The following is a 27500-nucleotide window of genomic DNA, read 5'->3' as shown; positions in this document are numbered from 1 at the left end:
CCACTTGACGTTTCCTTGACAAAACGTACAACCCTGTTCGTTTCTAAACGCGAAATTTTAAAAAGGTGATGTTCTACAAAGAGCGCAGGATAAAGGCCCGGAGAATAAGCTTCCCGTCTTTGTTCAATCCTTACATCCTTAAGATCTGCCTATTCGGCTGTCTTTCGCTCTGGGCGACCGCGCAGCCATCTGTCAGTACGGGCTCAATGGAACATTCAGCGGCACAGATTACCATAAGCCAAGACTGTGCGCGGCTGCAGAGGAAGTCCTGCTCCCGTACCATTGCACTCCATCTAGTGCACTTAACACTGACCCATTTACAATGCAGGCCAGGCAATCGGTGCATATGGTGCCTTCCGCTGATGTAATCTGAAATGGGCCGAACGCAGAGCCATGGGGGACCTCTGCATTATCTCAGTGTGGATGTGTGCTGCTCATCCATTAATACCCTCTTTCACTTCCTTCCTTTATTCGCCCTCACAATGGACCACACTGGTGGCCTTTGGTTGCGGTGATGTCGTTACTTTCAGCTCACACATTGATGCCACAACTTCTGGCGATGGCAGCTGTCCAAAGCGGTGGGGGGGGGAGGTTTTTGTCTGGATCCTGCGCTAGTCGCGTAGTCGATTTGCACGTGCTCCGCTAGCGCTCTGCCAGTGGCCACACTAAAGATTATGATGTCATGCTCATCCAATAACAAAGAGTTTCCAGAATTCGCCCCATCCCACCCCCACCCCCACTTACACCCAGATAGCTCCAGCTTTATCCAGGACTTGCATTAATCACGAGCGTTATCCTCTTTACTGAGGGAGATAATAAAAGCCACACAGCCTCTAGCCTCGGCTATGGAAAGAAATGGGGAATGCAGCGAAAGAGTGACCCAAGAAAACAGTGACACTCTGTTAAGTTCAGATGGAACTGGTTTTGGCCGGCAGATCCGAATCAAGTGCCCTTTTTTTGGGAAACAAACAAACAGCACACAAAGGCCCAGGACTGACATGCTTCAGGCAAGCATCGTATTACTGGACAAGCAGCATATTATTATTATCATCATGCTTTATAGTTCTGTATAAAGTAGTTATGTATGTATGAATTAGTTTTAGACAAACATTATTATCTAAGTTTGAAATGGGTTTAGAAGTCCATTACTTGCGAACTCAAAAACAGTTAAAGTCTTACACATTGCAAAAATTAAGGGAAATGACACCAACTCACAGCTGCAGCTAAAAAAACAAATACAGAACCGGAAAAGCATGAAGTTAACTGCATGCATGACAGGCTGGTCACTCATTCATGAATCTGAAAATAAGGAACCAACGATCACAAAGGCAACCTATGTCTATGCCCTCAAACAAGGCCATTGTGTGATTTCATATGCGTGATTGAAGGAACAAATAAAAACAAAAACATTTACGCTACATTTTCCTTGTTGGGGCAGTTGCTTTTCAGAAAGTGAGGTGCGCAATGAAGACGGATCGGTTTTTGACATTGACCTCATCAGCTGTGGCATGGAGTTTTACGTGACATCTGTCGGTGGTCGGATTTCCCCCTAAGAGTTCTGTCAGTTTCACAGAGTGCCTAAAAATATAAAGACTTGGCATACCAGGCGGGTGGGAAAAATGATGTCATATTCGATGTAGAAGTCATGGAAAACTCAAGTCTCCAATTTCAGAGCCTCTGATAACCAATAAATCTATAGCGGTCCTCCAAATTTAGAAATGCTAGCTGCTAACAAGAGACCCTTGATCTAATCTGACCTTCTCAAACATTTCCTTCAACTTCATACTGACTACTATAACTAATTACGAACTCATTTTACATGCCGAAGTGTCAAATACTATACGTGCACATGAATTTGACCGCATATGTTGCACACTGGTGCCAAAACAGGGACTCTTTAATGGGTGTTCACAAGCAAACATTAGTTCATTATAATACTGTGCCATGACACGGTTGTGAAGTCCACACAAAACTATCAGCATTGTAAACCGAACCCTTCAAAGGCTCACAGCTGTCTGCGTAAAGACATCAGCCTCCTTTTTGATGCCACCAACAGTTCGCCAATTTCTCGATTACGTAAACTAGCCACACGCTCTCCCAAACACACACTAGATACCTTGACCTTTCCGTTGGGCTGGAGGAGCTCGGTAACTGACACCTTGTCCTGCTGAAGCCTCCTCTTGACCAGTTTGGAGCAGCAGACGTTGACAGCGCCGTGCACATGCGAGGCGTTGTACTCTGAGAAAGTCCGACTGTCGATGACCAGCAATCGCCCGGCTCCACGCTGCAGGAGGCCCGCTAGGCGCTTGATATCCATGGCGCTGCGACGGCCCTTCTCCCCCGCCATGAAGGTACCCAGAACTCCTCTCTGGACGAGGGTCGCGCGAAATGACAACCAATGCAGAGGCTGTGGATCAGTGATAATAAAATCACTGACGCGGGTCACAAAGAGACATCAAGGTACACATGGTGTCTGGAAAAAAAAACAAAAGGCAACAGTTTTTTACCGTTTTATTTTATATAGCACTTCATCAACAATCAGACAAGGCGTAACTCGTTTTATTCTTTTTGTCATGTAGTTTTTTTATTCAAGTTTGCTTCCATCGTTTTGTTTGTTTTTGAACAATGTCCGAACAAAACTGAAGACCGAAGAGTTTATGTAAAAAAATAAACCAAAACAAACAAAACTTCATAAACATCTTTGGACCTAAAACACACTCTACAGAACGACAAATGAAATTCTTCTAGATATGAAAACCTCATATCGTTCATTGTTGGGTAGCTAAATAACATTTCTAAAAAAAACTTTGCCCAATCAATATCATGTGGTACAAGCCAAAAAAAAGAAGACATAAATAGTAATATAAAAATAAATAAATCTGGAAAATCTGGTAAATCAATAATTTCACCTTTTTTTGTCTAAATGAAGATTAGTTGGTTGGTTGTAAAATGTCATGTGGTGTGACTGCCCCAAAAGTAATTATATTTATCAATTAGTAATACATGATTGTAATTTTTAGGTATTTTTGTGCCTTGAAAAATGCTGACTTTTAAATTATTTGAAAGATTTTAACGATCATTTAATAATTAAAAACGTAATCATAATTTGAGCATCTTAAGCTTTGTCATAAACATTATTGGGTTGCAAAAGATTAGTTGATCCTCCCCATCAAGTGCAGAAAAAAATCTAAATACACTAAAGACTGATCTTGTCTGTTTTGTGTTCTTCTCTTTCCCTTTAAACTCACCCTGTTGTGACTTACACATAGCTAAATAAAAAGTAAAAAAAACAAACCCAGAAAGAACCTTTGCAGAACAATTCTGGCAACTATAACATAAATGGTAAGCTAAGTAGTTAACAGTGAATCGGACCCTTTCAAGTAAAGTCGTGTCAAAATCATCTTAACAAACCATTAGATGATGTTAGTATTAAGTATAATAAGTATTATTATTGCCACAGTAAATGCAAAAATACGCATGAAGCATTTACATGGCGCAAAGCGCTTGAAATTCACCGGCCAAAGCATTCACATCTGCATTTGCATGTGTTTCTGGCCTTAAAGACACTAATGACAGAGGAAGCACCTGCGTTGGGGAGCATGAAAGCAGCTGCAACCTGAGCAGCATCTGCTGCCACGCGAAAACCTTCAATAAAGTCATCAAGTGTATCTCGTATATTGCCAGAGATTGTTTTCATGAGTAACGAACGGGTAATAATAAATAACAGTTACGTAAAAACACCTAACCTGATTTAGAGGTGATTCTGTAAAAAAAGTATATTCCAAAATGTAATTTTCAAGATCAAATCAACATTTAAATCTAGCTAAATTAATAAAACGTTTAAGAAATATCCGAAGAATATAGATATATAGATATAAGAATATAATAACTACATTATTATATTATTATGCATTCAATTACTGTTTTTCTATACTATGTATTAGCCTATTACATTTTAGATACATTTACATATTAATTAGCAATTATTAAATAGATTTCCTCTGAAATTATCTAATGTTTCAGCTTGTGACTGAATAAAATACATAGTGATACAGTTCTGAATAAAATAAATCACAATGTTATCAAAATGTTTATAAAATGTTACATTTACTGTATTACATAAAAAGAGCTAAATGGGTATTTTTATCACATTTTTAGCAAAATAATTAAGTGATTAAAAACTGGCAAGTTATTGTTTTTTTTATCAAAGATCGTTGGACTACGTTACACAAGAAAATACTATAACAATTTCAAAAATCAAAAATCCAAATTGCATGATATATCAACGTGTTACTACAAGAAATTTTGTTTTTCTACACCACCATTTTTCAATCCGGGCTCATACATATTTAACGGTTTTATGAATGGCAATACTTCTTCCAGCTCAGCAAATCTTGACCAGAAATATGCGATCCATTTCATACTGACCCCGTTTTATGTTACAGCCAGACAGGATGTGACGTTAGGAAACTGAAGCGATACAGATTATGTAACAAGACTGGGAAAAAAAAAAAAAAACGTGCCATTTATAGCCTCAACCGCGAGGATCATATACAGTCTCTTCAATAATCCCATTACTGCAGAAGCACATTCAGTCTAAATATTCCGCTTGGCAAACTGAATGCAGTTTTATATATTCAGCGTACGTGCATCTGTGTTGGAGGAAGGCATGTGTGAAGGAGGGCGGGCGATTGTTTATGGCTGGATGAGTGGGGCGATGTTTTGATCGGGCCTGAAAGAGCAGGAACTGCTTGAGTATGCGGTGACCTTCTGAACGCTTCGATCTCCGCCGCGCTCGCTCCGTTACATTATGCAGAGCTGAAGACTAAACCAAGAGCCAATCGAGAATGAAGGAAATATCCGTATCCAGCTTCATATCTATGGGTTTGTCGGGCAGCTCGCGGAGTACAGAGACGTTCTTGAGAGACGAGGAGATAACTACGGTTCGACAAAACAGTTCAAATCTGTGCAAAAGGAAGTTGAAATGAACTAACGCGTTTTTAATATCAGTCTTGCGTTTGTTAACACTGTTACGTAGGTTTAGGGTTGGTTTTTGGTGTAGGGCATATTTCCGACGTTATAGAGCATTAGCTTTTAGTGACAGTCCTCAGATATACAGCAATACATACCTATATATATAAAAAAAAAACGTGCCAGGGCTCACGTATTGAACTTGTGTTTTAGCAAACACTCGTTGGACATTTCACTTCGAAACTGCGGACGAAACGTGCAGTAAGGTACGTAAAAATGCTGTTTCACAAAAAACGGTTGCAAATAGAACACTAATAGAATTCAATTACAAAATCGTCTGTTCTGTGGAACACAAAAGAAGATATTTTGAACAATGTTTCAGCTGTTCAGTGAAAGTCGACGGGGGTCCAGGTTTGGAGTTATGATTTTATTCGTCATCGTTAAAGACTGAAAACACACAAATATCGAAGTAGATCATAGTAATATCAAATATACTCGCACAAAATTGTTCATGGGAGCTGTATTCCTCCGAAGTCTGCTCTCCGCCACGCTAGTCATTAAAAAAACATGGCGTTGGCTGGCTCCCTCCTCCTCTCTCTTACTAATGGAAGGGTTACCGCAGCAAAAGTGAAAGTGGAAAGAGGTAACCTTTCTCCTCCAACCGGACAAACACGTCACTCAAAGTCTGACAAAGTCGGTTGGTTTGGAATTGATGGCTTTATGTCGTGAGTTTCCTCAAGAGAACGTCAGTGAGCTAAGAAGACGCACGCCGAATGAAGACAATCAAGAATGTGGTTAAGGTTAAGCGGGTGATCAAGATAAGCTCTTCTCTAACTGCCAAGTGCCAGACTGTAAGCAAAGATTTGGACATGTGACTAGCTTTCATTTTATTTTATACTTTCAATTTAAATTACTGCAATAGATCAAAGTAGTTTAATGGTTTAAAAACAGTTTTTATTACGTATTTATCTCCCTTTTTTCTTTATTAGTTTTAGGTTTCATTTCTTTTAACTGAGAAACACAAGTTGTTTTTTGGAACCAAAGTAAGGAAATAATGTGAACTATTCCTGGTTGTTTTAAATGATTCCCATACAGACGCTTAAGTAGAAGATTTAAATAAATAAATCTATCCAATATTGAGTAAAAATAAAAAATAGTTTTTGCTTGTTCTACACATTTATTTTTTAATACATTAACAATATATATATATATATATATATATATATATATATATATTGAGGAATATTATTTAAACTTTAATCCTGTTTTCGATTGCATATTTATATTTAGTTTATTTTTCAATTGCAATTTTTTTATTTTTAAATCAACAAAAATCAAATCTGAATAAAATTATTTTCAGCACACCTTTTCGATTTTTGTTAAATGTTTACTTACAAAAAACACCAAGATAGAAATATGAAAAAATAAAAACTGCAAATAAAATCCTGCCTTGCTAATGTTTTTATTTTAATCAACAACAACGACCGAGACAGCTGACCGCTCCAAACTTCCACACTTTTTCTTTGCATCTATCTCTCGTTCCCTCGGCTGCTGCATAGAGGGAGGGTGATGCTGCGACGCCGAGATATCTGCAGCGCCATGCACAAATCAGCAGGGAGAGACTGACACACACACACACACACACACACGCACATAAACACTCGCACATTCTCCACAGAGCGCTTACGCAATACAAAACACAAAACAAGCCGAACGAGCGTTCCAGCAGCCCGCAAACGATACGATCTCCATTTCCCTTCACGCGCCCGCCGCGCTCCAAACAACGACAATCGTCCCCTCGGTTTCTCGATCAATCGGCCCCGATTTCACCTCGCGTCCTCCGAACCCAGAGACGGCAGCCTCACGCGACCAGCGGCGTCCCAACATGGACGCCTTTGTTTTGATGGCGTTCCCGGTCAACCCGCATCCCACCGCGCCACCACAGACCCCCCTCGCTCCTTACCATCCCTCGCTCTCTCTCCACGGGAAGGATGTTCAGCCGCGCCTCGGAGAAGAGAAACCCCTCTGTAAGCTCTCCTGCGTTCGGCCGGTCGATAGCGCGACAACACACCCCCCCTCCCCCCCGGCGGGCCGCGGGACGAGACGGTGAAGCGGAGGCACGTCAGAGCATAACAGGGCTGACGCTGCATGTGTCTAATGGCGTTCCTTCTGCTTGACGACTCTAGTTGTGGGGTGGAGGGAGAGGAGGAGGGGGGCTGGCAGCGCAGTTCGACATCGAGAGAAGGTGTGCGGCTTCGTACGCCGCTGGTCAGCTTTCGCACCTGTCCTGCCTTTTCCGAGACGTGGCGAGGTGCGGCGTGCTTCTTTTTCCTTGTTTCTCTCTCGGGTTGCATCAGCGTTGCATTCGGGCATCTATGTGGATACTGTACTTCCTCGAAAACACCGGCATGAACAGTGGTGCAAAGTGCTGATGTGGAGACGGACGGGGTGTTGCCATGGCAACTGAGCGGGAAAAACGGAAAGAGGAGGGAAAAAAAAAAAGAAAAAGAAAAAAAGTTGACTGGGCATGAGCAGAGGAGGAGCGAGGCTGCGGAGGATGTCGCCTTGCATCCCGAAGAGAGGAACGCATCTGCTCCGTTGGTTTCCAGGGATTTGATGCGACTTCCGAGACGCATGTTTGGGTTAACGACAATAAAGCAGTTTTAAAGAGGGTTTGTTTTTTTTAGACGCTGTAAAGTCTATTCTTTTTGGGTTTTTTTTAAAACTGTAAACGGGGTTATTATCTTCAAACCGAAGTGTAACTAAAACCATTAATTCGTTACTTGCAATAAATGTTAACTGCAGCTGATGGCTAGTCGACGTATCAATGCGTCCTGTCCATGCTATTAGTAACACAGATACATTTTTGCTATGTCACACCATGTCACCGTCCAATTTTTATATGTCAACTACCCATATACTAATATATATATATATATATACACACTAATATATACACACACGTTTCAGCTAGGAGCCAAAGCAACATTTCTCATCTTAATTTTTGATACCTTGATGTCCTTAAAAAACTAAAACGTAGTTTAATATAAAATATCTATCCTAAAATAAAAAAAAAAAAGTAGCATACTAAAATAACACCGATTGTAAATATTAGGCCTGCAAAAGTACTTTTACATGAAAAAACGCTTCCTCGGTTTTTCTACATGCGAACGGTTACATTGTAACGATTTCTAAAATTTACTAGCAAGGTAAAAATAGCAAAGGCTCGTTCACGCCGAAATAAAATGTTCGAAGGGTACGTTTCTTAGTTTCCTTTGCGTTTCATTTCCAGACAACAAGTTCAAGCTGATTCACAGAAAACGGCCAAAAATAAGTATGCGCTCCAGGCCAGTAGTTGGCGATGTCCCTTTGTAAAGAAACACTACAATCATAAACGGTCTTATAATCTGAACATGTAATACGCGCATGTGGTGCAGTATTTAAAAACACCCTAAACGCCACTTTTGTGCAAATGAGCAACCAAAACATAAAACGTTTTCGGTTCTTAGATTAAAACGGCGTTGTGTAAACACCCCAAATCTACAACAGTAAGGAGATTCGCAGCACAGCTATAACATTAACGACAATAATAGGGTTGTGCAATATTGACAAAATATAATAATTAGACAATATTTTGTTATTATTGGACTGATTTTGACTCTTTTGCATTGTTTTTCGAGGAACACAGCTGCATCCGAAGAGGCGTGATATACTGTATGTAGCGCAGAACATTTATCCTGCAGTTGTGCATCTAAATAACGTTTTGATATATTGATCATAAAACGCTGTATGCTGTTATTTTATTTTATTCAACGTGAAATTAAAACGGCCAGTAGGGGGCAGCAAACGCGGCCGGGTTTGGAAGCATTTTTGTCGCCAACAAAGAGCAAAAACAGCCAATATGGTGTCTAAAATGTAAATCAACCTGTTTTTTGAACAAAAAAAACTTGCTTTTGTAATCAATGTCATTTTTGGAGAAATTATCGGCGCTCTTTGAGTTGATACTAATTAACTATAACGTCATATCGCGTAACTATAATTACGACATTGTCTTAGACGATTTACATCGCGCAAATCTTGCAAAAAAAACAGAAAGTCAGCACCCATTTATGTGTCGACACGAACACGGCCACTGTTATAGTTATCGTACTTATACCGAAGCGACGGTTTTCAGCACGTGACAGCCAAACAAAGAGAAGCGCGTCTCTGTTTAAAGTGACAGCGACCGTTTCACGACGACAGGCTGCACCTGAACAGCCGCGAACAAACGTCGCCGAATGGAGGAAAAGGGAAAGCCAAACATCTTAATCCGGGTCATTCATTAACCGCACGCATGACATCACTCCGGACCCTGCGCCGCACGCACGCGGACGCCGAGCATTGTTCGCCTGAGCCCGCGCGCACTCGTTAATCATTGTCGCGGCGTGATGGACCGGATTTGCTCGACGCGGGCCGTTCACGGCCTCTTGTTGTCCGTCCGGTGTCACTGCTCTGCGGGGGCCTGAGATGAACACTACTGACCCTGAACCGTCTCGCGCTCGTGCTGCAGCATGACATCCATCTGTCTATTTGAGACTATTTATGAAATAATAATGCTTAGTTATACACTACACAATCAGTATCAGTTGTAATGCATTCTATAACACTATAACTTATAATTAAAGCACATTGATTGATTATGAACGCACGCGTATAAATATATTATGATATACATATGTAAATAAAAAATATTCAATATTCAGTATTATTTATTTTCATTATTATTTCATATTATTTTATTCTTTTAATTTACTTATTACTAAATAAAAAGCACCATTACTTTATACAATATATTTTATACAGTCAAGTTTTAATACTTGATTATAATCACTCAAAGAGTTTTTATTTTCTGTTTATTATTAGTATATAAAATAATAATATATATTTTACTTTTCATTACAAATGTAAAAGAATGGTTGCTATTGTTATTTACTTAGTAATGTCGATATCAAAAATTATACCATTACAAATAACAATAATAGCAACACATTATTATTATTATTATTATACAGACAAATAGACAGATAGATAAATAGATAAGACAGACGAATAGATAAATAGATAAAACAGACGAATAGATAGATAGACGAATAGATAAATAGATAAGACAGACGAATAGATAGATAGATAGACGAATAGATAGATAGATAGATATAGAGTAATGAATGGCAATATATTGTTATCAATATAAGTGTTTTTAAGGTTATTGTTGTTTAATGTAATAACGCTTTTAAAGAAAGAAAGAAAAACGAATAAGTATGACATTATTACATGGACTGTTTCCTAAAATGCACTACATAAGCCTGACGCTGGACTACAATAACAAAGCTCCCAGACATATCCGTGCACGCGCTGCAGCGTACAGCACACACTCAAGACTCAAGACACACTCGACGCCGTTTGTCACCTAACCCTGGAGCTCTTATGCATGAGCACACGGGAAACGCCGAGCGGCTGATAATCCATTATCGACACATTTAGTCCGTCAGTCCGCCTGAGGATGTCGCGCTGTCGCCCTCGAGGCGCGAGACGCACACCAGCAAGGTTACGTCCATCCCCAGAACTACAGGCGCTCGTCAAATAAAGCCATACGCGCGCTCTCAAATATCAATCCGCCCCCTTCCCCGGCGCGCTCACCTCCGTTTGCCCCGTTCCCGAGTGTCTCGGCTGCGCTCCGACGGGAAGCCATTCGCAGCGGACGTCACTAGTGTCCACTAATCCCGGGTCCGCCGCTGTCACGCGCGAACAGGACCCTCAGGCGCATCCGAGCCTCCTCCGTGCCGCCAGCGAGCGGCGAGATGCGCGACGGCAGATACCGGGGCGGCGGGGGGAACAGGAGACGCGCTCGGCCACTATAAATGAACTAAGGATGAGGTCACGCTTCGGGAGGAAAAAAAAAAAGAGAGAGCGCCGCTGACGTCACCGCCAGCCAATGGGAGCGCGCGGCCCGGGGGGCTCGCTGACGTCAGCGCGCTGATCCGCGGATTAAAGGGACACCGAGGTTCAAAGCGAGCTGCGCGAGGCTCAGCGCGCGAGCTCGACCTCGTACTTCACGTGTCTACATTTTTTTTTACTTTAATAATGTATATGATCAGCATAGCTTTTTTTTTTTTTTTTTTTTTTTTTTTAATTAGTATGTCAAGCGGGTTGGCATTTGGCAGAAATGCTTATCGCGTTGTTCGATTTTATTCGCCGCGAAATAAACAACGATCCGCGAGCGAGCGAGCGCCCTCTGCTGGAGGACGGAGGCAGTGGCTGAGGTCGTTATTGCTCAGTTGATGTCTGCCACCTGGCGGTAGAATATTTATTTCATGACAGTTTGTGGCCTCACACCGGACCCACACGCACCGCATGCAACATTTGTTTGTCTTGAAGTCATGAATGTTTTCGCCACAATGCTGTTTCCATCAGGTAGAGTCTGCTCCTCGGAGGGAGCTTTATGTTTTACAATAGAAAGACAAATTTGAGAAAAAAACTAAAAACCTATACTATAAACTACCCATAAATGTTGTGATGTACAAACCTAAAGAGAAACATAAAATATTGATTTTCTGAAGACGTAAGTGTAAATGTATTTCTGACTCATATATCATTTCATAGCTGTTTTTGTGTTTCATATTTCATATCAAGTCATATTTTTCATATTTTTTTGCATAATTAGCTTGATTGAAAATGGTTATTAATATATAACACGTCTTTATTACTCTTATCTGTATAATATTTATGTTAATATTTGTTTCTTATTTTAATAAAATAAATAATATTCACTACTATTCAAAAGTTTTAGATTGGTATTGTTTTATATCATAAAAAAAAACATATTTCTATTTAATTTTTTTTTTGTCCGGTGCTACAAAGCTAATTTTTCAGCATCATTACTCAGTTTTCAGAGTCGCGTGATCCTTCAGAAATCATTTTATTCGCTCGAGAAACATTTCCAATCACCGTCAGTGTTTGAAACAGCGGCGTACAGCTTTTCCGATGAAAAACAGAAAGAAAAAACTGCTTTTGCATTATTTTGTGTCAAATAAATGTGGCTTTGGTGAGCAGAAGAGGCTACTTTCATAAACATGAAAAAATCCACCAATCTGAAACCTTTTTAACTTACACAACTTACGCTTTTCTGCGCACGTACTCGCAGGGAAAAACAGGAGCGGGTTTTGCATTGCGTGAAGTTGCATGTCATGCAAAATAGACCCCGCAGGTCACAGCTACGTAAGAGAGAAGCATTGAGCGCTCAGCAAAGCGATTCCTGAGGCTATGACGAATTAACCGAGCAATTCTGTGCAAACCAAGTCGATTATTTCACTCAGTTTTATTCAAAATCATGTTGTGTGGGAATCAGTCGGGCCTTAGTGTGTAAACCTCTCACAAGGTCACAGACCAGGCAGAGAAAACTGAGCAAATACGGAGTTAATGATCTAAAGAAAGGCCTTCAGAAACGGATTCCTACACCGAAGCTGAAGCATTTAAATAATTTGATCAAAAATCTGAATATTGTTTGAACGTATCAATAACCGTTGCCGTTAAACGATGCTTAACACGGAGGGAACAAAGCAAGCATTTTGTTCTTTTAACAAAGGTGAGGTTCATCTCTTTCTCTTGAAAGCCTATCTGAAAGTTTGCTTTCCCGCTCAGAATCCGTTCTCGTGGTTAATGGATTATTATCGGCGGTGAACGCAAAAGCAAACATGGCTATTAACTTTGTGGGCCGCTCGCACAGAACGAGTTTTCGCATTTATAAAGACAAATGCAGGATAAGGTCCGAATAGATTTGTCCAGTGCTAGTCTCGTACTTCAAGCAAAACTTAGTCAGGGGCCCATGTCAGCATGTTCATTAAAAACACAAAAGGAGCCACAGCAAACAACGGGATGAATAAAAATATAATTACCCACTATACAGAAATTTATTAAAGCTTCTTGTTTCGCAGTTAGTGGCCACTGAGTATTTTTTTCAGGGGAAAAAAAGTACTGTGTAATTCAGTGACTACCGACACTCTTCAGGGTATCTTGTTTTGTGTTCAGCAGTAGAAATCAGTTCAAACAGGTTGAGTAAATGATGACAGAAATTTAATTATTGGGTGAACTGTCCCTTTAAATGACGCAGGTTTATTACGCTGCGGTCACTTTAAGACTGAATGCTAACTTGCTAACTGTATACGTCCACTTATTATATATCTGCCAGCATCTAAGTAAAAACTCACCTCTTTTGACATATTTTTGTGGGCCCAAAGCCCAATGTAGCCTAGATTTATTTTCACACAAAAAGCCACCTGGCGAACAGCCTGTCGTTTTAGTATTAAAGTGCAACATAATTTTATTACCCTATTGTGAGTAATAAAAGGATCATATTTTAGTTTCGGAAGATCTCGATAACAGGCTGACATGCATGCAAGATAAAAAAAAAAACACTTTCATTGTCATAATATGCATTACTTTTTTAACGACTCTCAAGCGAATCGTTTGAAGATGCCTCGATGAAAAAAAACAGCGTTTGCGTTAACCAATGGAACGCCGCCGAACGCAACCGTTTGCCTCTCGCGATAAGTCATGGCAACGGATTTTGGCGAGATTCGGCGAGATTGGATTTACTAAAACAAGCGTCAATTAGAGTGAGAAAAAAAAACAGTTTCCGTTGCAGTTCTCCGAACTGCCTGAAATCTCATGCGAGCGTTTAAATTTCTTTGCCGATATTTGGGATTTTTTTTTTCGAAAGTAGGCATATTTTCAATTAGCAATTTTAATTTGCTCGATTTGAAGGGTAATGGAAATGCAGCTACTAATAAAGTGGCTGCGTCGCGGTCAAGCAAAAAAATGCGATAATATTATAATTTAAGGAATATTTTTTTTATAAAAAAAAAAAAAAAGTCTTTCATAGCATAATGAAACCGAACGAGTTCAACGGCGATTCGTTTTGAGCTAATTGTTTTTTGAAAAATAGAATCTGCGCAAAGGATTGTGGGTAATCGAGGGATGCATTTTTTTTTAAAAAGAGGACGAATAAAGGGCACAAAATCATAATATAACCAGACTACTTTTAGATTTTTTTTACCTGACTCGTTTAATTTAAACACTTTTTAAAAAAATATATAAATCAAGTGATCAAATGGTAGACAAACAAAACGCAGATTTTATGAGTTGTTTTCTACGCTGCTCGACTAAACGCTGCCTGGTTTGTATCGATTGTATAGGAAGAAAAAGTGAATCAAGAGAGGCTGAGTTTATGATAGGATCTGCGTGATTGTGCTGTAAAGCCATCTCAGTACAGAGAGCAGGGGGGCCGCTTTAATCGAGGCTGATAATGACCTCCTTGAGCAGAACCGCCCAGGCCCCGGGGACGCGGGACAGGGACAGGGTCTCCAGGCATCTCTCCGCGACCCTTCACAGATAACTCCGTATCACACGATCATCATAGTAAACACTGAATCCAAGAAACTTCAGAACTTATAAATATTTGCGTGCAAACATGCTAATTACTCTCAGGGGCATTGCGCAAGTATAATTAGTACTATTTTGGTCCCAAACTCCAGTAAACACGCTCAGAACGGGGGTTTAGGGATCAGCAACATCTTCTCTGCACCTCGAAAGTTTTTATGCAGTGGGACAGTTTCATGTAAAATATCTTAAATTGTGTTCTTTTACCAATTCGGAAGATTTTCATTTTGGCGTGGAATAACCCTTCATACAGTATGCAATACAATAAATATTTCACCACTACATAATAATGTACATCCTCTTAATTAAATAAATGCACACACAGTATATATATTCTATTTTTTTCTTACATGCATATATATATTCATATTTATATAAATGATACCACATATACATATATTTAATATATAAACATAAAAGGTTTTTCTTAAATATATACACGCATGTATTTATATTGAATTTTATACTTTAAAATGTAATTTATTCCTGAGCTGCAAGCATCATTTGTTTAAGGATTCTTTGATGAATAAGAAAATGAAAAGATCAGAATTGATTAAAAACATAAATATTTTTAACAATATGTTATGTGTTGGGGTTTGTTTTTATATACTTTTTATATACTGTTTTTACAAAAAATTTTTAAAGAAGGGAATACTTTTATTCAGTAAGGATTTGATTAATCATATTTTAAAATCAATATATTATTATATATATATATATATAATATAACATATAAAATAATATATTGATTTTATTAACATCATAAAATAACATTAATATCATGATGAATATATATATATATATATATGATATATATATATATATATATATATATATATATATATATATATATATATATATATATATATATATTAGTTTTTGATTATCAAAGAATTCAATAAAAAGTTTCAATAAATATACTGTGTCCAGTAGTCTGATATTAAATCAGCATATTAGCGCATTGCTTGATTCTGAAGCCTGTATTTTATATAGATAGATTTCATATAGATGCACATACTTTGTGTGGAAATTATGCAAATGTTTTTTGTCTGAACGGCCCGCTGTGAAGAAAGCAGAAGTGCTAAGTGCGCGTTGAACGGGACGAATAAAAGAAAGTTTCGGTCCCCTACAAAGTGGTCAAATACAGCAGTCAAAGTAATGTCTTGTAAGACCTGCAGCGTGCAGCTCATCCAATCATCTTTTATAAATAACGCTTTCTGCACCGAATAGTCCAAAGGAGTATTTATCAGGCGTATGAGCAAAATAGTGGACATCACAACTTCCTGGGGGCGGAATGCGCGCTTTCTTTCCGTCGAAGTCGCGAAGCGTGGAGCGAAGCGCTGGGTTTCCGTTCAGGGACAGCGGCCCATCAGCTCCACCTTCTGCGAGGGTTCACACCTCTCACAGCCTCACAGCGAGAGTTCACGCAGAAGTTCACCGCGGAGAGACCTCGCTGGAAGCTTGCGTGAAGATGGTCTGAAGATCCGCGACGGAAGATGGCTGTTTCTGTGGGACCAGCGCTTCTGATCGCCCTCATTCTTCGGGTGAGAGAAGTCTATTTTGCATAACCATAACCATATATATATATATATATATATATATATATATATATATATATATATATATATATATATATATATATATAATGTCTGATTGGTGAGATAAAACGCGCGTTCACGCGGCGCTCGTGGCTGTTAACCGTTGATTGGTCTTATGTTTTTTTTTTTTTAGTAAAACAAAATAGTTTTGGTTGCATTTCCATATCCTCCGTTCACTTTAACCAAATTTGCTACACTTTCCACGGCAGGCCACTTAAAAAACACACTTTTACTGTAATAAGGGTTTATTACATTTAACGCTAAAATGTGATAACATCACTCCTGAAACATTCAAACTGGTGGCTTTTATTTTAATGGCAAAGCGAGGAAGTTGGTTTGGCGAGCGCCAATGAAACAGCTCACCGAAGTCAGGATTTTGTTGGTTTCTGCTCAAAAGGTTGCTATTCTGGAGTGATTTTGGTATTTCGGTGTGATTCATTCGTATGTTCACCTGCTTTCATTCATGTTCGGTCGAGTGGGAGTGAGTGGCCCAAACCGGACAATAGAAAGCGTGAATGTCGTTTATTATATCACATTTATTGTTCGAAATGATTGCCGGCTGTTAGTGGATCCTGTCACTCTCATAAAAACTACTCCTGCAGCTTTAAAATACTTCTCAAAAATGCATTCATACGTACATATGAATACATAAAGTGTGCATGCTAATGAAGAAGTACTCTCCGGTCACAGATTTCGAATCTGAGTTTAGATAATACGACGAAACCCGAGGTTATTCTGCCTGTGTGAACTGACTTCATGTAACACCGCTTTATTAAACCCAACCAACAAACGATCATTATAATGAATCACTTATTCTCACTGCTCTGTAAGTATCTACATAGCTTTAACGCAGTCTGGGTTCACCGTTATGAAATAAAAGCAACTGCTTCGACGTCTTAATATCAAATCGAACTCAAACCTCGGATTCAGGATCTGAAGAACCAGTTCTGCTCTGTTTGAAATTGGCTTTATCTTTATTGGCTGATTTACATCACGATTATCCTCGTTTAGAGCGTCTGACAAGCTTCCTGAGAAGTTTCCGCTTACTGTATGAAGTCGGAGTTGCGATATGACGTGTTTTATGCCATTGGCATATGACATTGACTTCGAGATGCTTTAAGCATCGCGGATGCAACACAATTAAGAGCAAAACCCACTTTAAGTAATAAATGCTTCGGTTTGACAGCTAAATAAGTACATGCAGTGCAGTACATTCACGTAAGCGTATGCATAGAGTTCTGTGTATTGCATTGCGTCGGGCGAGAGAGCTTTAAAAAGGACACAAAGCCCTCAGTCACACGATAAGCTTTGTTTGATGAACAGACTCTTATTTGCATCGTCGTGTCGAGTTTAGTGAGTCGAGAAACAATGAAACATTCCAGGACTTATACAAATGGACTTAAACAAATTGACTAAAACGATCCAGCCTCGGATTTGATGAAAATGATACACTTGATAGCACCATCCTCTCACGTTTCCTTCGTATATATATATATCATGGACAATAAAATGATTGTGCATGAGATAATGGCTAGTTTAAATAAATATGGTAAATATATAAATGATAGTTTTTTTGGTGTTAACTACTGGTTTGTTGAACAGAAGCAGCACTTGTAGTGTACTATGCTTGCTGATATTATAATACCAATTAAATGAAACTTAAGTGCACTCAAAGAGTTCACTTTTATGTTTCGTAACACTTTTAAAGCGTGCATTTTGCTTTAACGTCAAAGTCAAGTACATTAAGTTTGAATGATATTTTGACATACGTTTATTTTGAGGCGTTGGCTAACACGCCAGAGATGTCGAGATCTTCAGTTTCATTTTGATTGCATTTTATGTTAATACATTTTAAATGTGCTAAACTGCAACTTCATCACCGACGAGCGAGTTTCAGTAGGAATGACTTTAAAGTGCGTTTTGGTGAACCTTGAATGCTTGTCAGACCCAGCACTGTACGTTCGCATGAAAGCTTGTTTCTGAATAGTAAAGCAATGAACAAGACATGGTATCGAACTTTTTCCTCACAGTTCTGAGAAACTTGTGAGAAACGAGGCGGAACTGCGAGATTTAAACCCGTAATTGTGAGAAATGGCATAATTCGGAGAAATAAAAAGTCGCAGTTCTGACTTTATAAGGTCGTTGCACAATCCGAATTTCCGGGCGTTAAAATAAAACTAGTCAGTAATAGTTGAGTCAGTCGTGTTTACACACACAAATACAATCGGATCAGGTGATAGTTTCTGTTTTCGCATCTATCCCGATAGCAAAGGGTGACAAAAAACTCTCAACTTTAAGAAAGTGGTCTGAAAGCATTGCCTTCATTTCAAGTGGATGCACTTCAAGTGTACCGTTTCCACAACAAGCGCTCTTTTTTTAAAGCCATGCTTAAGAGCGCTTCCCTTCACACGGGTTCTCAAGGTTTTCTCGGACAATGATCTGTTGAGGACAGATTTAGCCGGATCCGAGTGGATGAAAAGCAGGTGGAATAACTTGGAACGAATGCAGATGCGCTCGTCGAACGTTGGTAGAGCATGAGAGCCGACGGTTTTCCAGCTTCTGATAAATTACAATCGCGGGCCTTAAAATGTTTATTATGACTGCCGCGACATAATTGCCGGCCCTTAGCCAACGATAACAAATAATGTAGGCGGTCACTGTACATATTTTAAGGGTTACGAACCTCCTCTGTCTTGAGAGCTAAACAATGAGGTCTTGAAAAGAACAGAAGTTGGCCTTGCGTCCTAATCAGTGTGAACCTGAGTCTCAGGGCAGACGCTCTGGAGTCACGGTGCTGGAGAGCCCGGTCTTGAGAAGTTAACTTCGTTCTTTTCCTGTTATTCTCACTCGATCGCTTCGCCGCCCTCCTCTCCTCCGACACACAGGAAGTCGTGCCGCTTTCAAGCCTCCTCTTTTAGCCAATGAGTTCAGCAACGGCGACGGCATCCTAGAAGGTCAGGAATATATTTATATTTACCAAGCAGACGCGTTGAGTGGGAGACATAGTTTAGTTGGTCGTCATGAACCGGCTCTTACTGTGGATGAATTGCAATTTTAAGCAACAATAATTCAGCATCTTTTACTTTGTTTGGTCCAAAGCGTGATTTTTTTTTTAAATACACACACGTAACAGCCCACTGAATGATACAAATGTGTAACGGGGACATTCGTAACAAGACTTTTTGATAATGAAAGTTAAAAAAAAGCATAATATGATAAGTTATGCTCTGTAGAGGACATCGGGGCTCAGTCTCTGTACAAAATAAAAAGACACGAATGAACGTGCATATTTAAAACCTATTTTTAAATAAATAATTGTAAATAAAATAAATAAAAAATTTAATATTTTACAACTTATAACTTGTCTGCAAAATACATGTAAAATAGTCATAAACAGATTTATGCAATGTATCTATAAGCTAAATCTAATTTAATAAAATAAGAATGGTCATTTTCATAATAATATATATTATTTTAGAAAATCTCGAATTATAACTTCTTCCTAAATGCACGCTTTTAGTCCATGTCCTCATATAAGGACATTTATGAAATTAAAATCTTTTTCCGTAACAGAAAATCATATGAAACCCCATAACATTTGAAAAGTTCATTTATGACACGATTTTAAAAATTAGACAAATTTTAAATAATAACTATTATCAAAATATTTCCAAAAGGGTGTCACTAAGGGTGTCGTATTTCCAAAAGGGTGTCACTAAATTCGTTTCAGACATACTGAAGAGCAAGGAGTGGACCGTCCAATCATCTGGTGTCTCTGAAAAGCCCTGAATGTGCTCTGTACGGGACACACACGCTTACAACAGTATAGTATCAGAGAATATGAACCTGCAGGGTCTTAAGAGGTTAAATTAAGTAGAAAATCTCTGTGTGTTTAGCATGTAATTACTCTGATGTCAAACAGCAGCGGTCAATGCCTTAGGCTTTACACAAATAGTGGTTGGTGTCCAGAATGTTACGCTTTATATTAAGTGGACAGTTCCTGACGAGTTACCATGTTAGTACACTGGTGTTACACCAACTCCAGCTCCGACATATCCTCCACCTCCTGGATCAAACTGTTCCGATTGCTCCTATACGCACTGTTAGGACAAAATGTAGTTCTTGGTACGTCAGAGCTGTAGATGCTACGTACCAGTGTGTGCTTACGCTGTGGTTACACACTACGTACACATTCAGTGACTATGGAAGTAGTATATAGGAAGTAGCGACACTTAATATAAAGAGTGACCAAATAGAACACTTTTTCAATAGTACAAAGACGAGATATGAACAATAATGAGCAATTAAATTAAATATAATGTACTAATAAAAATATAAAATAATATACTTTTACTGTTTTGTATTTTGTAAAGGTGGGACGAGTCACCAGATTTTCCTGGTATTTCTATCCTAAATCTCCATTGAAACGAACTGCATGGAAAAGAACGACCAGTCTCTTCATGAGTCGAAATGAAACCATATAGGTTTAGATCAGCAGGTTTGCTGTCATTTAATGAACTCACCTATTCGTGCATGGCTATGTTACTGGTTTATTTCTTGCCCTTGTTGTTAAGCGATTTCTTTTTAGGTCGCCAACTTCCCTTCTGCTTCTCCCGAAATCATTTTAATATGATGCAGGGTTATTTGCTTTATTGCGCAGTTGCTTTGATAAGAAACACGCGTGCTAATTTGCATGATGAATTTATGAAAACTTTGCAAACCTTGAAAGCTTGTAGTTATAAATTAGCTTTCACTGAACAGATACTGTGTGTGTCGTTCATATTCTGTCAATATTATATCACGAAAACATTTTAACTTGCAGCAAAGGCTGAATCTGTTTTGTAGCTTTTCGTTGCTAGTAACTGTGTGGATGCAGGTCTTGCAACAGACAAAGTATGTGTAACAGATTTTTAAATAGACGGGATAACAAGCTAATAAGGGGGAGGAGTTGATCAATTACAGAGGTCAAAGGAACAAGGAGTACAGAAACAATGGGGACCGAACACTTCAAAATAAGAGTCCAGAAAAACCAAGACATAGACTGAAATCGTTACAATATGATATTAATAGAGTATATTGGTAAATCTCATTAGGTACTGCAGTATAAATAATGTAAAAGCAGCATTTAAATAAATGTGACCCGACTTGAAAACATATAAGGAAGGTTTTGAAGAGGTCTTGACTCTTACTTTGGCAGTAAACCAGTAAAATAATTAAAAACTGTATTATCGTAGTCAAATAGTTTCTCTTGCAAATTTTTTTTCCATGGCTCTTATAAAAGCAAGCAATGTAAATTTCATTAGGAAAAACAAATTCAGCGTTCGTGAGTCTGTTTATGTGTAATGCGTTTAATCCAACAGTTTTTACTAGCATATGCCTGGGAAACGATGCTGGTGGCCTTCGCATTTGCTAACCAAATTGCAAAACTTTTTTCTTTTATTTATTCATGCATTTATTTATTTTTTAGTAATTCACTTTTTTTAATGCTGAAAATTAAGTTGTCACATGCAAAAACCAGGAATAAGTACATGCATGATAGGATACAGGGAACCTGTGCTACCTTTTTTATTATTGTTTTTATTATTTTTCATTATTATTTCATTATTATAAAGTTTGAAAGGACAGAATTTATTTAAAATATAAATCTTTTCCAAAAAATATATATATATATATATATATATATATATATATATATATATATATATATATAATGCACTTTTTTTTTCCCCCAAAAGACTTTCTTTAGTTAAAAATTATCACTTTTATTCACTCCACCAAAGAGTTGTTCAACTTTACAATGCACAAGAAAAGTATATTGTATTTTTAATAAATGCAATTTTTTGAAAGCACAATTGTTGCCAACATTGATAATAAACTAATAAATCAGCATATTAGATGGGAACCCTAACCTAATATCTGAAGAAATTTTTCGAACACATCTGAAACTTATTAAAAGCATATTAAAATAGAATTTATCATGATAAAAACCCCACGTGATCTAATATTGATGATGCATCCTTTCTCCACGTAAGGGAAAGTCTTACTGACCTTGGGTGGAGGTCAGGCGGACCTGCATTGTGAGTGCTGAGGAATGGAGGGGCATGATGGGAAATGGCAACTTTGTGCTTTGGGTGCAGCTCTTCCTGACCTTTAAGTGCAAAATCCCAGCCAGGTCGCATTATACATTAAAAATATCCTTTAACCCATATTTAGTGTTGTTCTGCGGCTTTGCGTGGACCGCTTTTGCGCGTTGAAGTCGAAGTGAAGCCGCTTGACGGTAATAGATCGTCGTGGTTTAATATTTAACAGTGTAGTAAATATTTAATTGTGGGTAGTTTTGAAAAGTTTCCTTCTCTGAGTTTCTCTCAGCAGTTTATCGGGCTCTTTGTTTGCGACGAGGAAGTTGGTTTAGTGATGTTAGTGCTCATTTGAAGATTTAGCTGTGATGTTCTGAGAAGTGTTTGTGCTCTAAAGCTGAGGGAAGAACTCAGTTTCCATCTGTGTTTTAAATGAAATGAGTTTAGTTATGCTTCATTGTATGTAATACTTCCTGAACATCCTTTTGAGTAGTAGGCTACTTCACTGTATCTCATTATTCCTGATGTAAATCATAAATCTCGCTACGCAGACAGATATAATGGTGATAAGACACGATAAAAAGAGGATAAAAGCATCTCGTTTACGCGAGTCGTTTAACAAAGCCAAAAAAAAGACAATGTCTCCATCTAGTGGTAAAACAGTGTATTTGATCAGTTGTTTTTGTTTTCTTTTCTTTACATATTTTTTATAAACTGCACTCGTGAAATGCCTCACATTAAAAATGCCTTCAAAATAGTATATACACATATCAAAATTTGCCTGGAAACGCCATGATATTATATTTTGCTTATCATATACAGTTTTTGAAAACCTAAACCTTCTTTCAGGATCTCCTATTTTTGCACAAGACTGAAAGTAATTGGCATAGAAATGTTGAAACACAAAGCCAGCTTGAAACCGAGAATTATTTTATTTATTTATTTTTTTTACTATAAGCTCTTGTGGTTTTGAATACAGTATTGCACAGTAGGCTAAGAAAGAAAATAAATAACGTGGGCTTTCATACTTGTTTTCATCTCTATTAATTATGGTTTTGTTTCTCTCCTCAGGGTTGAATGCAGAGGGTAACGTTAGTTTGACTGGAGGTCAGTACTAACATTTAAAGTCTCATTCTGCTGAGCAAACATCATAAGTTCATATGGTTTTATTTATGTATATTGTTTAATCAGTAATATATTTTAATACAAAATATATTTCAAAAAAATTATAGTAACACTTATTTTTTTAATTTTATGAGGAATATAAACGTCGCAATTTAATTAATAACCATTTATTTATATAGCACATTTAAAACAACACTAGTCTATCAAAGTGCTTTACATGCCTAAAAACTAATCAAACACAAGAGTATCCATCACTAAACAATATCTCAAATGCTAAAACTGCCCTTATTTCATCCAAACTCTCAAACTAATCAAGATGGCGCCGTTTGAGTTGGCTGCCGTCACGACCGCATCGGCAAAACTTTTTGTTTTTCTGTTAATTATTAGTTTTTGGATAGTCTCATGCTGTTTTCTTTATATAAGATGGCTATCACTAAATATGATCGAGCCACTCTTATATCTATTGGTGTACAATGCACCCAACTTTTACGCCGCTTTTAAACCCGGACCCATGTTGGCGAGCGAGATCCTGGCGAAGACAAAAGGGACGCGACCTACACCGGCGTCCACGAGGAAGCGAGCCGGCGTCAGGAACAGGTTGAGGCACGCTCACGCGCGCCCCTACCTAGTGTCCTGTTAGCCAACGTCCCAGTCTCTGGATAACAAGCTCGATGACCTCAGGGCAAGGATCAAGTTCCAGAGAGACATTCGGGACTGCAACCTCCTCTGCTTCACCGAGACATGGCTGAACCCAGCGGTACCGGACCACGCCATACAACCGGCCGAAGTTTTTCTCTGTTTACCGCATGGACAGAACAATGGAGTCGGGAAGACACGGGAGGTGGAGTGTGTCTGATGGTGAACAACCGCTGGTGCGCGACAGCGCGCGTTGTTCCTCTTTCACGCTCCTGCACACCAAACCTGGAACTTCTGACCATCAAATGTCGCCCTTTCTACCTTCCACGGGAATTCAGCTCGGTCATAGTCAGCGCCGTTTATATTCCACCTCAGCGGACACGGACGCTGCAATATGGGATTTACACGACCACCTCACAACACACCAGTCACAGCACCGGGGCCGCGCACTCATTGTGCTGGGGATTTTAACAGTGCAAACCTCAAACGCGCACTGCCGAACTTTCACCAGCACATCACCTGCCCCACCAGGGGCGAAAGGACACTGGATCACTGTTACACACCTTCAGAGACAGCTACAAGGCAAAATCATGCCCACCGTTTGGTAAATCGGACCATGCCGCCATTTTCCTCGTACCTGTTTACAAACAGAGGCTGAAACAGAAGCCCGGTACAGAGGAGGTGTCACGCTGGACTGACCATTCGGTGGCGCTCTGCAGGACGCTTTGGATGACGCAGACTGGGCCATGTTCAGGTGTAGCTCCGAGGACGCCAACGAGTTTACGGAAGCGGTGGTGGGATTCATCGGGAAACTAGCGGATGACACGCGGTAGAGAAAACCGTCATCAGGACGCTTTCCCAACCAGAAGCCGTGGTAGACAAAACTATCCGCGACTCTCTGAGATCCCGCTCCGCAGCCTATAACACGGGGATAGTCACCGGGATATGTCTGAATACAAGGCTGCGTCGTCTGCGCGCGGCAAGCGTAAAGGAGGCAAAGAGGCTACGGGAGGAAACTTGAGTCACAGTTTCAACACAGTGACTCTAGGAGCCTTTGGCAGGACTGAGAAACATCACGGACTATAAAACGCCAACCTCCAGAGTGGAGAGCGCGGATGCTTCTCTGGCAGACGAGCTAAACACCTTTTATGCTCGTTTCGAGGCTGCAGCTAATCACGCTAGCGCCGCTAGCGGCATGATTAACAGCACGCACGCCGAGAGAGCCGGAGAGGAAATCGCATTCACCATTTCGGAGCACGACGTAAGGAGGGCATTCAGGAAAGTGAACACCAGGAAGGCAGCAGGACCTGACGGCATCACAGGTCGGGTTCTGAGAGCATGTGCTGACCAGCTAGCACCGGTGTTCACTGAGATATTTAATCTCTCCCTGAAGCAGTCTATAGTCCCCTCATGTTTCAAAGAGTCCATCATTGTTCCTGTGCCGAAGAAACCTCAACCATCTTGCCTAAATGATTACCGCCCTGTAGCTCTGACGTCTGTAGTGATGAAGTGCTTCGAGAGACTCGTCAGAGACTTCATCACCGCATCACTACCGGACACACTGGACCCACTTCAGTTTGCCTACCGCTTAAAACCGGTCCCACGGAGGATGCCATCACACACCTCCTCCACACAACCACAAGCCACCTGGATTTTAGGAAAGGGAACTATGTGAAAATGCTGTTCGTGGACTATAGTTCAGCGTTCAACACCATAGTTCCCTCCACGCTCACCTCAAAGTTGGAGGTCCTGGGACTCAGCCCATCCCTGCGTCACTGGATCACCAACTTCCTAACTGACAGACCACAAGCCGTGACGGATGGGAAAACACACTCATCCTCCCTCACTCTCAGCACTGGAGCCCCTCAGGGTTGTGTTCTGAGCCCCCTGCTGTACTCGCTGTACACACATGACTGTGTGGCCACTACAAACTCCACCACCATCATTAAATTTGCTGACGACACTGTCGTGGTGGGCCTGATCTCCAACAACGATGAGATGGCCTACCTTCAGGAGATCAACAACCTGGAGAGATGGTGTCAGGAGAACAATCTGCTCCTGAACGTCAGCAAAACAAAGGAGTTAATAGTGGACTTCAGCACGAAGCAGGTGCGCTCTTACCATCCCATCAAGATCGACGGGACCCCAGTGGAGAGAGTGGACAGTTTCGGTACCTGGGTGTTCACATCACGCAGGACCTGTCTTGGTCCTGTCACATCAACACCCTGGTGAAGAAGGCCCGGCAGCGTCTATACCATCTGAGGCGCTTAAGGGACTTCAGACTCCCATCTCAGGTGCTCAGGAACTTTTACACCTGCACCATCGAGAGTGTCCTGACGGAAACATCACCTCCTGGTTTGGAAACAGCACCATGCAGGACAGGCGAGCCCTTCAGAAGGTGGTGCGCGTCAGCTGAGCGCACCATCCGCACTGAGCTCCCTGTGCTGCAGCACATCTACAACAAGCGGTGCTGTACCAGAGCCAGGAAGATCGTGGAAGACCTCAGCCATCCCAACAATAGACTCTTTTCTCTGCTGCGTTCAGGAAAGCGCTTTCGTTCCCCTGAAGGCAAACACAGAGAGAATGAGGAGGAGCTTCTTCCCGCAGGCCATTCGGAGTCTGAACCAGAGAACACCAGCACCTAATCACCGGGATTCCCATGTTTACCCCTCTTTCCCAGATACTCACCACTTACTTTGGACAATTGCACTAGCCACTTTGCACTGGACATTCGCACAGACACTTTACATTTACACTTTATATTTTTATATTCTACACTTATTTACACTTTTTTTATTTTTAAACTTTGCACACTTTTATACATTTTTATACATATATTTTATATTTATATATATTTAAATTCTGTTTTCTGTTTCTATTTTGATGCTGGACGGTTATAAAAACATTTCACTGCATGTCGTACCATGTATGTATGTGTATGTGACAAATAAAATTTGAATTTTGAATTTGAACTAATTTGAAATATTGGCGTCACTGTGACATTTGAGGGGCAAATACCGCCCTGAAAAGCCAATAATGGCTAATTTTTGACAAATTAGACCAAAATGAAACCTATATAGCAAGAACAACATAGGAAGTAATCAGAAGTAATCAGAAGTAATACTGATCTTAACCACACTGGGAAATAAGAAATAGTAATAATGCAAAATTGTAGTCATACAATCATGTAGCCCCTCCAAGGATCGCCACCTTAACGTGGTGGAGGGGTTTGAGTGCCTGAATGACCCTAGGAGCTAGGTTGTCCGGGGCTATATGCTCCTGGTAGGGTCTCCCAAGGCAAACAGGTCCTAGGTGACAAGCCAGACAAAGAGTGGTCCACCTTACCCCTTATGTCTAACAATAATGGTGTCGCAACGTCGCCGGTATGGCGCAGCCGGGCCCCGCCATGCAACCAGGGCTGGGGCTGGGGCCGCATGCGGCGCCTGGTGGTCTTGCCCCACGGGACCCGGCCGGATCAGCCCAGAAACAGCGGCGTGGGGCCATCCTCCCGTGGGCCGACCACCTGCAGGAGGGACCGTGAGGGGCCGGTGCCTTGTGGTTTGGGTGGCAGTCGAAGGCGGGGACCTTGGCAACCTAACCCCTGGACACAGAATCTAGT

General features: G+C 40.1%; 1 protein-coding gene and 1 pseudogene across 1 annotated transcript in view; one reads left to right on the top strand and one right to left on the bottom strand.

Annotated features, from left to right (window-relative positions):
- Positions 1-10880, bottom strand: part of dusp8a (dual specificity phosphatase 8a) — a 36314-nt gene extending 25434 nt beyond the window's left edge. The window contains 2 exon segments of the mRNA XM_043227717.1: positions 2117-2473; positions 10648-10880. Of these exon segments, the coding sequence (XP_043083652.1) occupies positions 2117-2347 (231 nt within the window). The 5' untranslated portion in view covers positions 2348-2473; positions 10648-10880.
- Positions 10881-27231: 16351 nt separating this feature from the next.
- Positions 27232-27500, top strand: part of LOC122331305 — a 4973-nt pseudogene continuing 4704 nt past the window's right edge.

Source organism: Puntigrus tetrazona, chromosome 25, assembly GCF_018831695.1.
Source record: "Puntigrus tetrazona isolate hp1 chromosome 25, ASM1883169v1, whole genome shotgun sequence".
In the NCBI taxonomy this organism is placed as follows: Eukaryota; Metazoa; Chordata; class Actinopteri; order Cypriniformes; family Cyprinidae; genus Puntigrus; species Puntigrus tetrazona.
Note: the sequence above shows the minus strand (reverse complement) of the source record. Positions and strands in the feature narration are given on the sequence as shown.